Raw genomic sequence first — 13,347 nt, 5'->3', positions numbered from 1 at the left:
CATACTTAACCACTATGCTACTATGCCTCACTGCACCCAACCCTATCTGAACAGAAAATCCACTCTATGACTCACGGGACTATCATCTTGGGATGGACAGGGTCCAGAGGCCTTCCATTTGTGCCACTTGTCTTCAATTTCATCATTTGTAAAGTGATATTAATTGTAGCTTACCTACCTCATAGGGTTTCTATGAGGAACATGAGGTGAGAATACATGTGAAGCGTTTAAACTGTGACTGGCAAATAATAACTACTCAATAAACAGTAGTCATTAATATTATCACTCTATGGGTCATAAAAGTGCAGCTGGCAAATACAATACAGATGGAAGAGATCTGTTTTCTTTCATCTCTGTCCTTTAAGAGAAGAGAAGAGATGCCATGGATGGGAGATGAGGAGGCCTTGTCTTTGACCCACTGCAAAGCTGTTAACTCTGCCTGGAAGGCTACTCACCACTGTCCCAACTCCTGTGGAACATCACCGAGCCCAATACCACCTTTTCCTTTAAGTCTTTCCAGATAAAGGGCTCCTTCTTTCACTGCCAAATTTCCAAAGCATATAATCTGTACCTCATGTTCTGCCCCATGTACCTGCCCAACCCCTCTAATGTACTGTGAGCTCACTGAAGGCAGGCTCCAGTGTTTATCCTGTGATCTCTGTTTCCTCTTCTCGATCCTAGACAGAAACAGAATCCCTCAGAGAAAGCTGAGAGCCCTGTGGAGGCCCCAGACTTATAAAGGCTGTGAAGCCAACCAGGATGGGGTAAGGCAGGTCACCAAGAATAGGACCTAAGGCAGCTCAGAATCAGGAGTGAACACAAAAAAAAGTCCCTCAAATAGCAGTGGGAGGGGCAAGACAGCCTCTTCTAGGAGGAGAGGCAATGGGGGTTGGGTAGAGAGAGAAGACAGGAGGGGGTGGGGAAGGTGTATAGAACCTGAATGGGGAGTAAGATCTGAAAAACTTAGAGATTTCTGGCCAAATGCGAAGGAAGAGCTGCCCATTCTCTGATTCCCACTGTGGGATTCAGAGACAAATAAGACACATCCCAGTACTTTCCAAACTTGCTAGTCCAGTGAGGGTGAGTGGACAAGTACATGAAAAACTACAGGGAGAAGGTGAGTGGTGCCCTAAGAAGTAAAAAGGAGGACTCTGGACAGTAAGACACAGAGAACGAAAAGACCTGAAGGTGCCCTAAAGGGAGGGTGCCTATGTGGAGAGGAACAGATGAAGATTAGAGATGGACATAGGTGTTCAAGGAGATAGCAATTTGAAGCAGATGCACCAAAGGCTAGGGTATGGTGTGGAGGGGCAGCCAGAAGGTAAAAGTGCTGAGGAAGACCTGAGAAGAAATCATTCAAAGGTAGAATATGAAGTAATTGCTCACAGAGTGGGGTGACCTCTGAGAGAAGCCAAAATCCTTTCAAGGAGGGCGAGGAGACTTTCTGGAGGGTGGATATTTCACAAAAGGGACTCTCAGGAAAATGGGGGTGGGCAGGAGCGCAGACGCATACCCTGAAGCATCTTTCAGTGGGCTTTCTGTGGCAAAAGGGAAATCCTCTCAGGGGGCAATGGTTCTCAAATTCAAGCATACATCAGAGTCACCAGGAGGGTCCCTAAAAACAGACTGCTGGGTCCTACTCTCAGGTTTTCTGGTTCAGTAGGTCTGGGCTTGACCCCAAAATCTGCATTTCTAACCCGTTCCCAGGTGATGTTGATGCTGGTCCAAGGACCATGCTTTGAGAACCACTGCTACAGGGGAAGGGATTCTTTAGTGAGGAGACCCTCAAAAGGGAAAAGGAAAGAGAAGGCTGCTGGAAAGAAAATGGGGGGAGTCCTCAAGAAGTCTCTAAGGAGGGTGTTAAGGGTCTCTCAACCTCCGAAGGGAGGAGGAGTCTATGAGGATGAAACCTAAGAAAAATGGCCTGAGAAGTCTCTGAGGGTTGAGATTTCAAGAGGTGAGGCTGTCTCTTGAGGATTTTTTTATTAAAAGGAGACAGTGGAGGCTCTCAGGGATGAGGGGAGCCTGGAAGATGCTGGGGGCCTCTGAAGGGACAATGGGGGGAAGGAGGTCCAGATCTGAGAAGGATCTCTAAGTTGATTTCAAAGGAAAGAGAATGGAGGTGGTGAGAGGGTATAAATAGGGATCCCAAAGGGGTAAATCTGATAGGGTCCTGAATGGATGAGGATGTCACAGGTGGAAATGAGGGAGTGTTCCAAAGAAGTCTCAGAAAGTGCGGGGAGTTAGGTTGTTGATGTAGAGCAATTTTGAAGAAAATTCTCTAAAGGGTGTCTGGGGGAGGTGTGGTCTCCTGAGAGAGATCTTGGATGTACTGGAGCATGATGGCAGAGGTCTTTTCAGGAACTCCTAAGAGAGCTCAGGTGAGGAGAAACCTCTGAGTAAAGTGTTCGAAAGGGTATATAGTATGGGAAAGGTGGGTCTTCTGAGTGGAATATGGGAATGTCAGAGTAGAAGGTTTTTCAGAAAGAATTCTGGGACTTTCTAAGAGCAGGAGCTGTTATTTTGAGGGAAGACTGAATGGGGAGGAGGTTCTAGAGGGCCTGAGGGCACCTGTGAAGAAGAGTTCAGGGAGGGAAACCTCTAGGAAAAGTATCTTTGTAAGGCAGGAGGTCTCTGAGCAGTGATTCAGTGGGTTCTTGGGGGTGTCGGAAGGGTCCTGGGAGAGATTTCAAGGGCTTATCCCAGGAGGGCTTGAGGGGTTGCCGAGGTCTCTGAGAAGATGTGAGGAGGTCTTAGAAAAACTGCATCTCACAGAGGTCATGAAGAGAGTCTTACGGTTTAAAGGGTTTTGAAACTTCAACTAAACATCAGTCTAGAAAGGGGGATTTTCAAGGGTCATCTAAAGAGGACTCTAGAGAGTATCAGAGACTACAAGGGACCTTTTTGGAATCCGGAAGAAATCTGTGGAACATGTGGTGTAGGTTACCGGGAAAGAGTTGGGGTATGTAACAGGGGCTGTGGAAAAGCCTTCTGGAATATGGGATAAGAGTTCTCCAGGGATTTTAGCGAATCTCTGGAGGAATGTTTGGGATAAGTGAGTGTGGTCTTGGAGGAAGATTTTTGGGGTATGTGAGGGTGATCTCTAGGGCATTTCAGGCTGGTGAGACTTGGGGGACCTGAAATCTTTGGGATCTGTGGAAGAGTCTTAAGGGATGACTTTGTTGTGAAGGGGGAGTGTGTACGGGAGATGGCTGGTGCGTGGGGGGTGGGTGGTCCCTCTAGGTGAATTTTGGGGATGTGAGGACACTTCAGAGAGTCTCTGAGGAAGACTTCCAGGGTATTATCAGGGACATTCCAAAGGACATGGTGGCGGGGAGGGGGCTCCGAGATTTGGGGGCCATGAGTGAAACGTCTCCCAGGTGATTTCTGGTAATGGGGGGGTAGGTAGGAGGGAAAATTTTGGGGACCCGTGAGAGGGAAGACCTGGGGAGATTGTGGGGATATGTGAAATAGGTCTCTGGGGAAGATTTCCGGAATGTGCTGGGTCTGGAGGGGATCTCAGGGAGACTGCAGGAGATTTTTAGGGCTTATGAGGGAGGCTCCAGGAGGAGATATGACACACATTGTTGGAATAGATGAGGAGTGGCCTCCGGGGAATATTTCTGGACGGAGGAGGATGGGGGATCTGGGGCCAGAGAAGGGGTTCGCTGAGGAAGATTTCCGAGACCTAAGCCGGCGTCTGGACAAGACGGTGGGGACGTAAGGGGGGGGGGTCTCGGAAAGATTTCGGGCCGGAGGAGCGGTGCGGGTTTTCAGGGGGGCTCTAGGGCGGGTTTGGCGGGGCTGTGGGAACGCCCTCCAGGGAGGTGTCTGAGGCAGACCTGCGGGGGGGTCACACGGGGAAGGTCCCCGGCCCGGCCCCTCGCGGTCCCCAGGGTGTGAGGAGGGTTTCGGAGGAAAGCTTCCCAGGCGGCCTGGGCGGGCGACTCGGGGGTCGGGGGTGGGGGATTCTCTCGAGGGCCGGGACCCCCGAGGCCCGCGCTCGCCGCCGCCCGCTGCTCGGGGTCCCTGAGGGGGCGGGGCCGCCCGCGCGGCCTGGGGCGCCCTGAGGCGAGCCCCGCGCGCCCCGACCCGCCGCCGCCCCGCCGCCGCCCGGGTCTGCCCGCGACTCACCGCCTCGGCCTCCGCCGCCGCCGCCGCCGCTCGGGCCTCCTCAGGCCCCCGCCGCCGCCGTCGCCCCCTCTCCGGCCCGCGAGCTGCCCTCCCTCCTCCCGCACCGACCACCGCCGCCGCCGCCGCCGCCGCCGCCGTCGCGCTGCGTCACCGCGCCGTGCGTCACCGCCCCTGGCCCCGCCCCGCCGGGGCCGCCGCGCGCCGGCATTAGCTCACGCCGCGGTGACGAACGGCGCGCCCGCCAACGGGCGGCGAGGGCAGTCCGAAGGGCGGGAGGTGTGCGCGGAGAAAGGCGGGGTCCTGGCGGAGAGGGGAGCGCTGGAGGTTGAGCGAGGCCCCAGAGGCCCGCCCCCTGCGCGGTGGGATTGGTTGGCCGCGGGGCTGACGGGCAGTCGGCCCCGCTGGGGCCTCGGGGCTGGCGGGCGGGGCGGGGGCGGGGGCGGGGCGCGCGCGGCGTTGCCGTGGGCAACGGGCGCGGCGGAGCCAGGGATTGGGCCTCCCGGCCCGCAGGGGGCAGTCTCGCGCGCGTCTACCTCAGTGGCCGTGAGCTAGGTCACAATTCCTGAATCTGGTGTTCAAGGCCGGCCTCCCCGCCCCTCTTGCACCGCCCGCCTAAGGCCTGGGCCCAGGTGGGCCCGACCGGCCAGGTTACGGTTTGGCGCTCAGGCTTCTGGAGTCAGAGCTCTACCACCGCAGCCCTCTCCCAAGTGGGAATAGGATTGAAAGAGACGATGCGTAGAAAGCTCTTGGCACAATGGAGGCCGTCAACAAATGGGAGTTGTTGCTTTGAGTATTGTAATCTGTTCCTTCCACAAACTTCCCTGGATCTGGTGACTAAGCGGAGCGGGGGCCCTCACCCAGAAGGTGACAGAGACATGGCGTGTTAGAGGAACTCAAAGAAAATGCGGTCGGGGTGGACGGAGTGTAGAGTTCCAGGCAAGGAGTGGTGGGAAATGAGCTGTGGCCAGATGTTTGCTCACTTGAGGGAGTTTGGGCTTGTTTTGAGGACACTAGGGAGCCATGGAAGGGGCTTCAAGCCAGGGAGAGTCATGGTGAGTTGGGCGTGTGGAAAGATGGCTCTGGCTCTCATATGGAGCGTGGATTGGAAGGAATAAAACTGGGGGCTTTCAGTACAGGGAGGCAGTTGGGGTGGGACAGGGGCGTTTGCACCCGGACCGGACTGTGGGAAAGGGAGGCGGTGTGGGTCGGGAGAGACGCCCAGGAGGCTGAGTGAACCTGCCTTGGGACTGGCTGGCCGCAGAGCAGGGTGAGAGGGTGAAATCTTAGACAAGGCCCCTGCCTGGGGGGTTAGGGGTTGGTGGTGCCTCCCTGAGAAGGAGACCCAGAGGAGAAGCAGGTTTGCAAGATGCTGAGTCCAGTGTGGGCCACCAGCAGTGGGGGGCTGGGTGGTGGCACAGCACCGGGTCTGGAGCTTAAGAGAGAAATTGGGGCTGGAAACCAAGATTTGACGATCATCAAAGATGGTAATGAAGCTGTGGGTGTTAGTGATCTAGCCTGGAAGGATACAAAGGATGAACGGAGACAAGGACTGGACAGAACCCTGAGAAAGGGGGACACCTAAGGTTTGAGCAAAGGAATCGACATCTCTCCAAGATTGAGAAGCGGCAGCCAGAGAGGAAGATGCAGTGAGGAAAGGTCATTTCAAGCCAGGGGAGGGGATATCACAAACCCCATCCATTACCCCCTACATTTAAGTAAAAACCTTCACAGCATATATAGTAGTTCCATAGTTAACAGTTCATTTATTCACTCAACGATATTCAAGTACCTAACATAATATTTGTCAGGTGGTGTTCAAGGTTCTAGAAATTAAACAATGGAACAAAGCTTACATTCATGCTTGAAGCTTACATTCTGGTTGAGGGGACATGATAAATAAATACAATGTGACTTGGTGGTAAGTGCTACGGGGAAAAATAAAGCAAGCTGAGGGAATGGAGTGATGAGGTCAGCACTATTTTGGGGAGGGAAGGTGTCTTGGATCAGGTGAGATTTGAGCAGAAATCTGAAGAAATGAAGGGGTAAATCATAAGGGAAAGAGGGTTCCAAAAAGGGAACAGCAAGTGCAAAGTCCCAGTGGCAGGATTATTCACAGAACCACAACGAGGATAACATGGCTGAAATGGAGTGAGCAAAGAGGAGGGTAGGAGAAGACAAGGTCCAAGTGGTAATGGAGGAGGGGGAAAGACCACCAGATAAAGGCCACCGTAAGGACTCTAGCTTTTATTCAAATAACATGGAAGCTGTAGGAGGGTTTTGAGAGAGGAAGTATGTCATCTGCCTTGGGTTTTATTAGGATCCCTCTGGCATTCCTGTGAAGAATAGAGTATGGGAGGGGGAGCAGGGGAACAGTGAGGAGTTTGCCGCAAGAGTTCAGGCAGGTGATGCAGGTGGATGGGACCAGGGTATGGGCCGTGGAGGGGGGAGTTGGGCAGGTTCTGGTTACATTTCTTTCTTTTTTTTTTTTTTTAAGATTTTATTTACTTGACAGAGAGAGACACAGCGAGAGATGGAACACAAGCAGGGCGAGAGGGAGAAGCAGGCTTCCTGCCGAGCAGGGAGCCCGACACGGGGCTCGATCCCAGGACCCTGGGATCATGACCTGAGCGGAAGGCAGACGCTTAACGACTGAGCCACCCAGGCGCCCGTCTGGTTACATTTCAAAATGAAGTTCAGAACTGACAAGTTCTAGTGTACAATGAGAGGAATGAGACAGGTTAAGGATGACAGTCATCCAGGTGGAGATGTCAGCTGGGCAGCTGGATGTAGGAGTGTAGAGTGCATGGAGAAACCCAGGCTGGAGAAATAAATAGGGTATCCCCTTTGAAAGCCAAGAAACTGGATGAAATCAAAAGAGGATGGTAGGTGAAAAAGAGACGAAGGATTGAGCCCCGGGACACCCCACCGTTAAAAGGAAGAATCAGCAAGAGAAGCCAAGAAGCAGCAGCTAGAACACTCGGAGGAAAACCAGGCCAGGGTGTTGTCCTGAAAGCCAAGGGAGGAAAGTGTTTCTTCAGGGCACAGAGAGGGATGGATGGTGTCACATGCAGCTGACAGGGGATGACAGAGGAAGACTGATAATTGACCATTAGGTCCAACACCATAGTGGTCATTGGTGGCCCCGACAAGGGTACTTCAGGGGATGGGGACAGGAGTAACAATCTGCTGGGAGAGAGCTGAAGAGAAAATCAGGAGGAGACATTGGAGGCTGCAAGTGTAGATGATTCTTTTGAGAAGTTTTGCTGAAAAGGGAAGGAAATGAATGGGCAGTGCTGGACGGAAGATAGGGTTCTTCGTTTTTAAGAAGGAAGACAACCCCACGTGTAGGCCAAGAGGAAAGATCTTAGTAGGGATGGGAACATTGATGATGCAGGGAGGAGAATAGCTCCAGTGACACCCGTCAGTAGAGGGGGACAGGGCGGGATCCAGTGCCTGTGGAGGGCGTTCTGGAAGGCTACAGCTGGAGCCAGCATGGCGGGCCAGCCAATGGGGACCTGGGACCTGTGAAGAGTCTCTTTTGTTGGCTTATATTTTCTCACTGAAATACATGGAGTTTTCCCATAAATTACTTCCCTTTTATTTCTCCTTTATATGACAGGACATTGTATTGATTTTGGGGGAGGGGAGTTTGTGTATAAGTAGGTTACGTTATCTAGGAATTTCATTTCACAGTGGGATAGGGGGCAACACAAAATGCACCTAATAAAAAAGGGGGTAGCGGTCTGACAGAATTGGACACCGTTGTTGTAGGGCCCATTATTAGGCCCCTGAAGTTGAATAACTGCAGGAAAAAATTCAGCATTACCTGGGTGCTGTGGAGTCTCCATTTCCCCATCAACGCAGTGGGTGGCAGTTTGGCTAGCCAACATCCCTAAGCTCCCCTTTTCTACTCTGGAATCAAAATATTCCAGAGGGCGGACAATCCAGGAGAGCTTCCTGGAGGAGGGGAGGAACTAAAGAGCTCATTGTTATCTACTGTGTATTGAGCATGTCCACCATGCCAGGAGGTATGTGAAGCTATTTTATCCTCACAAGAATCCTGAATCAGAGGGGTGAAGTTACTTAGCTAGGGTCACACAGCAAGGCAGCATTTGAACCCCGGTCTGGGTGATTGCAAAGCCTGGGAGGTCCTGGCAGATGAGGGGAAGGAAGGAAGGGGAGGAGCCCTCTGAGACAGTTGTCCCAGAATGGGCATAAACAGGATGTGGTGTTGGATGAAACCTTTCCCCTGCCCCACACCCCGCCCCCTGCAGCCCTGGTCCCCACCTCTAGAAGACAGCGGAACTGAGAAAAGAAGAGGCCTGTGGACAGAAAAGTCATGGTCAGGGGGTTGGGGGGTGTATGGGAAGGGCTGGGGGCTGGGGCTGGGCCTGGGAGAGTGCCTGGGTGAAGGTCAGCCTGTGGGCTAGTCAGGGGCTGGGAGGGCTACCCCGCTGTGGGGAAGAGAGAGGCTGGTTCCGGGTTTAGCCCCAGGCGAGCAGATCCCCGTGTCTCCTCAAGTGCTCCCCAAGGGCACCTGCCTAGAGGGCTGGAGCCCAGCTTCTGCCCTACACCCCAAATGTGTGCACTGGTAAGGGGTAGCACCTGCCTGAGGAAAGCGCCCTTTCCCTAAAGTACCCAGAGGCGTCCTATGAGCCGTTAGACCCACCTCTTCATGAGTAGATGGAGAAACTGAGGTTTGGGGAAGGGGGTGGGGGGCTGAGACCAGGCCAGCTCAGCTCTTTCTGGGCTTCTCTGGCAGTCCGATTCCCTGGTGGTGTGCGAGGTGGACCCTGAGCTAAAGGAAAAGCTGAGAAAATTTCGCTTCAGAAAAGAGACGGACAATGCAGCCATAATAAGTGAGTGTCATCTCCTCCCTTGGAAGGATGGCAGAGGGGGTGGGGACAAACAAGGAAATCTGGGCTAGTGTTGCCACTGGATGGAAGGGGCAACTAACCCCTCTGTGCCATTCCTCCCCAGTGAAGGTGGACAAAGACCGGCAGATGGTGGTGCTCGAGGAAGAATTTCAGGTGAGAGTCTGGGATGGATGGGACCCCCAAAAAGGGCAGGGTGGGACTGGGAGAACCAGGGGGCTGGAACTGATGCTAAGAGCCTGAATTTGGGGGCCAGGAAGGCCTGGAGGTCAAATCCCAGCTCAGCTGTGACTCGAGGCAAGAAACTTCACCTGTATGGGTCTCTGTTTCCCCATCTGTGAAATGGGGATACCTGTACCTACCTCATAGGGTCTGTGGATTCAATGCTTTCATCCTTGTCATGAGCTTAGAAGTGGGCCTGGCACATAGAATATGCTCAATAAAATGATGGTGGTGATGATATTTTATTGGCACTTAAATGAAAGTTTCCAGATAAGTCAACAAAAAGCCAGGGGAAATCCTTTATAAAAGGGTAGATATCCCTCTTTTTTGCCTCACTGTCTTTATCAGTCACACGGGGATGATGATAAGGCTTACTTGTGTTATGGTAAGGATTTGGGGGGTGGCCCATGGAGGCTGAGGCTGGGGCTGTTTGACAGGGGAGGGGGACTGGCTAGGAGCTGGGCTCTCTCAGGTCCTTTGAAAGGCAGTGTAGCAAAATGGTTACGATTTGAACCCAGATTCAAATCTGAATCTTGCCGCTCGCTATCCGCAACCTTGGACCAGCGTCTTCACAACCCTGGGCCTCAGTTTGCTCACCTGTAAAGTGGGGATAAGAAGAGAAGCTACCGCACAGAATTGTGGGAGAAGTGGATGAGTTGATCTATGTGTGTTTCTTAGACCAGTGCTTTGGCACATAGTTCATGCTTACTTTGACAGTCTTTTCTTTTTCTTCCCCCCTAGAACATTTCTCCAGACGAACTAAAAACAGAGTTGCCAGAGAGACAGCCCAGGTATCCTAGGGGTAGGGAGGGGAGGGTCAAGCCGGGGAGAGGGGGTGATGATGAAGGAACAGACTGGGGGACCCCTTGGATTCTAGTCTTAATCACAGGCTCTGATCTGGGTTTGAGGCCACGAATTCACACCCTAGGACTTTTTGTTTGTATACTAATATTTTATTGCAGAATTTTACACTGATAGTCATATGTGATATTAGAGCTTGCTCTTTTTTTTTTTTTCTGTACAAACTTTGTCAGGTTTTGGTCTCATGATTGCACTTACTTCATTAAACAAAAAATGAAATTTTTCTTTTTCAATGCCTGAGAATACTTTGGGAAGCAGAGGAGTCGTTTGACCTTTAATGATGGGGGGAATCCTGTGTGATGCCTCCTAAGTTTGGTGCTTTTTTTTTTTTTTTTAATTTTGCGATTATATTGAAGTTTATTTTATTTTTTTTTAAAGATTTTATTTATTTATTGACAGAGAGAGATGGTGAGAGCAGGAACACAAGCAGGGGGAGTGGGAGAGGGAGAAGCAGGCCTCCCGCCAAACAGGGAGCCCGATGCAGGGCTCGATCCCAGGACCCCAGGATCATGACCTGAGCCGAAGGCAGGCGCCCAATGACTGAGCCACCCAGGCGCCCTGAGTCTGGTGCTTTTTGTACGGAGGAGCTCTTTGACGTCAAACTCCTATGAAATCTAGTCTGTTTAGATTTTTCATCTCCACTAGGGTGAATTTGGGGTGCCCCAGCATTTTGACCCTACATCTCAGGCTCTCGATCTCAGCCAGGACCAGCTCCCCAGGTGTCTGACATGTGCGGTTGCACTGGGCCCCATGCACAGAAGGGAGATTCAAACACAGACGGGGCTTAGTGCTCTGCGGCTGCCTGCCATCTGGAAATTTTTTATGGTTTTATCTTTGAATTTGTGTTTTGTATAAAGTCTGATGGGACAGTGGAGCATGTGTGGGGGCTTGGAGCCTTCTTCGGCTCACACATGTTCCCTCCTTCGGCCCTGGACAGGTTCTCCCCTGGTCACTGCCCTACCCAGTGAGTGCTTTTGTCCTCTGTCCCTCGCAGGGGGCCTGAGTGCAGATGGGGGGAGGGTCAGAATCAGGGTCAGGGTTGGCACACCTCCCCCCCCCGCATGGCAATTTCAAGGGTCTTTCTGCGAGCATCTGTACTCCCCCTGCTAGTGTCCCCAGGCCCAAGAGAGCCTGACTTGAAGTAACAAATTTTAAAAGACCATGACCAGTCGGGAGAGAGACTGCGGAGGGAAGGGAATAGCTTTTCTCCTGCCTTTTGAACAGCAGGCCCCACATTTCCATTTCGCACTGTGCTTGGCAAATGATGGAGCCCGCCCTGGTCTCAGGCCAGAGGTCTAGAGCTCTGGACGGTACCACATGGTACTTGAGCCCTTACACTCCGGCACTGAATTCCCTGGGCTCAAATCTTTCCTGTATCCAAGAGAACCTCGTTAAGAAAACCACAGGACCTCGGTTTTCCCATCTGTAGTATGGGGATAATAAGAGCACTTACGTTAGAGGGTCATTGTGAATCAAACAAGCACCTACCATGATTATTTTTCATCCTTTTGTGTTTGAGGCCAGTATCCTGGGGTCTCATTTGTTAAGCCTAGCTTTTCAGACTCAGGCAAGATTTTGAGATTGTGGACTCAGGTAATGGGCATTGGGCTCCAGGTGGAAGTACTGAATTTGCATTCCCTTTCGCTGGTGTAGGTTCGTGGTTTACAGCTACAAGTACGTGCATGAGGACGGCCGAGTGTCCTACCCTTTGTGCTTCATCTTCTCCAGCCCCGTGGGTAAGGCACGGCTCTCCCTGTCCATCACAAGAGGGTCTTAGATTCTGTGCGTGGGGTGTGCAGGAATGTGTGACTGGTGTGAGCGCGTGGCACGTGTGGTGGGTGGGGGCTGGGAGGGCAGCGGGGCGGAGGTGGGGACTCAGATTCCTTAAGGGCCCACCCATCCTCCTGAGTCCCAAGGTGTATAAGCCAGTTAACCTCTCCCTTTTGCTTAGAAACTCCTGTGTGGCCTCGAAACCATCTCCAGGGACCCTCAGAATAACAAGCCCCCCCCCAAACAAGCCCCAAAACTCTGGGTATAGCAGCAAGAGACCACCTTAGAACAGCTCTCAGGACTCTGAAAACTTCAGGGCCTACATGACATTGCTAGGGCCTTAGTGATAACCGGGGTCCCCCAGTTATGCTCTTTTCTCCTCTTTTTCCTACAGGCTGCAAGCCTGAACAGCAGATGATGTATGCAGGGAGTAAAAACAGACTGGTGCAGACTGCAGAACTCACAAAGGTCTGGGCCTGGGGCTGAGGCTCCCCAGGGCTAAGGAGGATGGGCTGAGGGTCTGGGCTCCTGTTCTGAGGGGCGGAGGGGGTCAGAGTGTTCACCCCCTCGGTTCCTGAGTGGGTCTTAATGTGGAGAACTCTCCCTGCCCAGGTGTTTGAAATCCGCACCACTGATGATCTCACTGAGGCCTGGCTCCAAGAGAAGTTGTCTTTCTTTCGTTGACCTCTGGGCTGGAGAACTGGATTCCTGATGTTGGAGTCCCTGAAGAAACTGGGAACTGGGACCCCTAGAACCTGAACGTCTGAGACCCGACAGAAATTAAAATGCAAGAACTCAGAGATCCTCAGTTCTGTTTCTGTTTCTCCTTGTGAGCGCTAGCCAAGGGTCCCTGCAGTACCGGCCTTAGGCCAGCAGAGGGCAGGCAGACCAAGTGGATGCCCGCTGAGTCCCAGGAGGAAAGGCGAGGGGGAGGTACCTGTTTCTCGGAAAGAAAGGGAGGGACCTGTAGGGTTTCCTGGGGAGGAGTTGGCGGGGGGGGGGGGGTGGTTTCCGGGAGGAATTGGAAAATATCCGAATCCAGGAGGCGGCACTCCTAGGGGAATAAGGACACCTGGGTTCCTGAGAGTGAAGGAGGCAGAGTGCCTGTTTCCTCTCCTCCCCACTTCCCACCCCAGCTCTAGGAGCTAGCAGGCATTAGCTGGCTCTGAATGCTACTTTTCTCAGTGAGCCCCCAGGCTGGAAGAATTTAAAGGCAGAAAAGTTGTTGGAGGATCAAACATAATTGCTTCAGGGAGTTGCTGGGGTGGGTGGTTTGTGGGGTTAGGGAGGCCTGAGGACCCAAGGCTGGGGAAGGTGAGAGAGGATCCAGGGCTCTCAGTGGACCCCTGAGGGGTATGAATTTGAAGGTCAGGAAAGGGACATCCTACACCCGCCCCAGTCAGGCGATTCTTCCTTCTTTCTTCTGGCATCTCTGGGCTTTTGAGTCTCTTGGGCTTTCTGTCTTTGTCTCTGAGGGACATTTATT

At 52.7% G+C, this 13,347-nt stretch overlaps 2 protein-coding genes across 3 annotated transcripts in view; one reads left to right on the top strand and one right to left on the bottom strand.

The window, feature by feature from the left end:
• Positions 1–4,225, bottom strand: part of SAMD4B (sterile alpha motif domain containing 4B) — a 37,767-nt gene extending 33,542 nt beyond the window's left edge. The window contains exon 1 of the mRNA XM_028090741.2: positions 4,135–4,225. The gene's annotated coding sequence lies outside the window, so the exon portion shown is untranslated. The remainder of the gene's footprint in view (positions 1–4,134) is intronic.
• Positions 4,226–8,368: 4,143 nt separating this feature from the next.
• Positions 8,369–12,669, top strand: GMFG (glia maturation factor gamma). Of its 2 annotated transcripts, none has more exons than XM_028090745.2 (7): positions 8,369–8,476; positions 8,897–8,993; positions 9,115–9,164; positions 9,972–10,021; positions 11,745–11,827; positions 12,256–12,329; positions 12,474–12,669. In XM_028090745.2, exons 1-7 carry the CDS (start codon positions 8,474–8,476, stop codon positions 12,543–12,545), a joined length of 429 nt encoding a protein of 142 aa, XP_027946546.1. In that variant the 5' UTR covers positions 8,369–8,473; the 3' UTR covers positions 12,546–12,669. The 2 variants fall into 2 exon arrangements, with proteins under 2 accessions (XP_027946546.1, XP_027946545.1); XM_028090744.2 differs by lacking the exon at positions 8,369–8,476 and adding an exon at positions 8,541–8,725.
• The last annotated feature ends 678 nt before the right edge of the window (positions 12,670–13,347 follow it).

Source organism: Eumetopias jubatus, unplaced genomic scaffold (genome assembly GCF_037043125.1).
Source record: "Eumetopias jubatus isolate StellerSeaLion01/CBP00866 unplaced genomic scaffold, mEumJub1_p1.0 scaffold_10, whole genome shotgun sequence".
NCBI lineage: Eukaryota > Metazoa > Chordata > Mammalia > Carnivora > Otariidae > Eumetopias > Eumetopias jubatus.
This window is presented reverse-complemented; position numbering and strand designations above follow the sequence as displayed.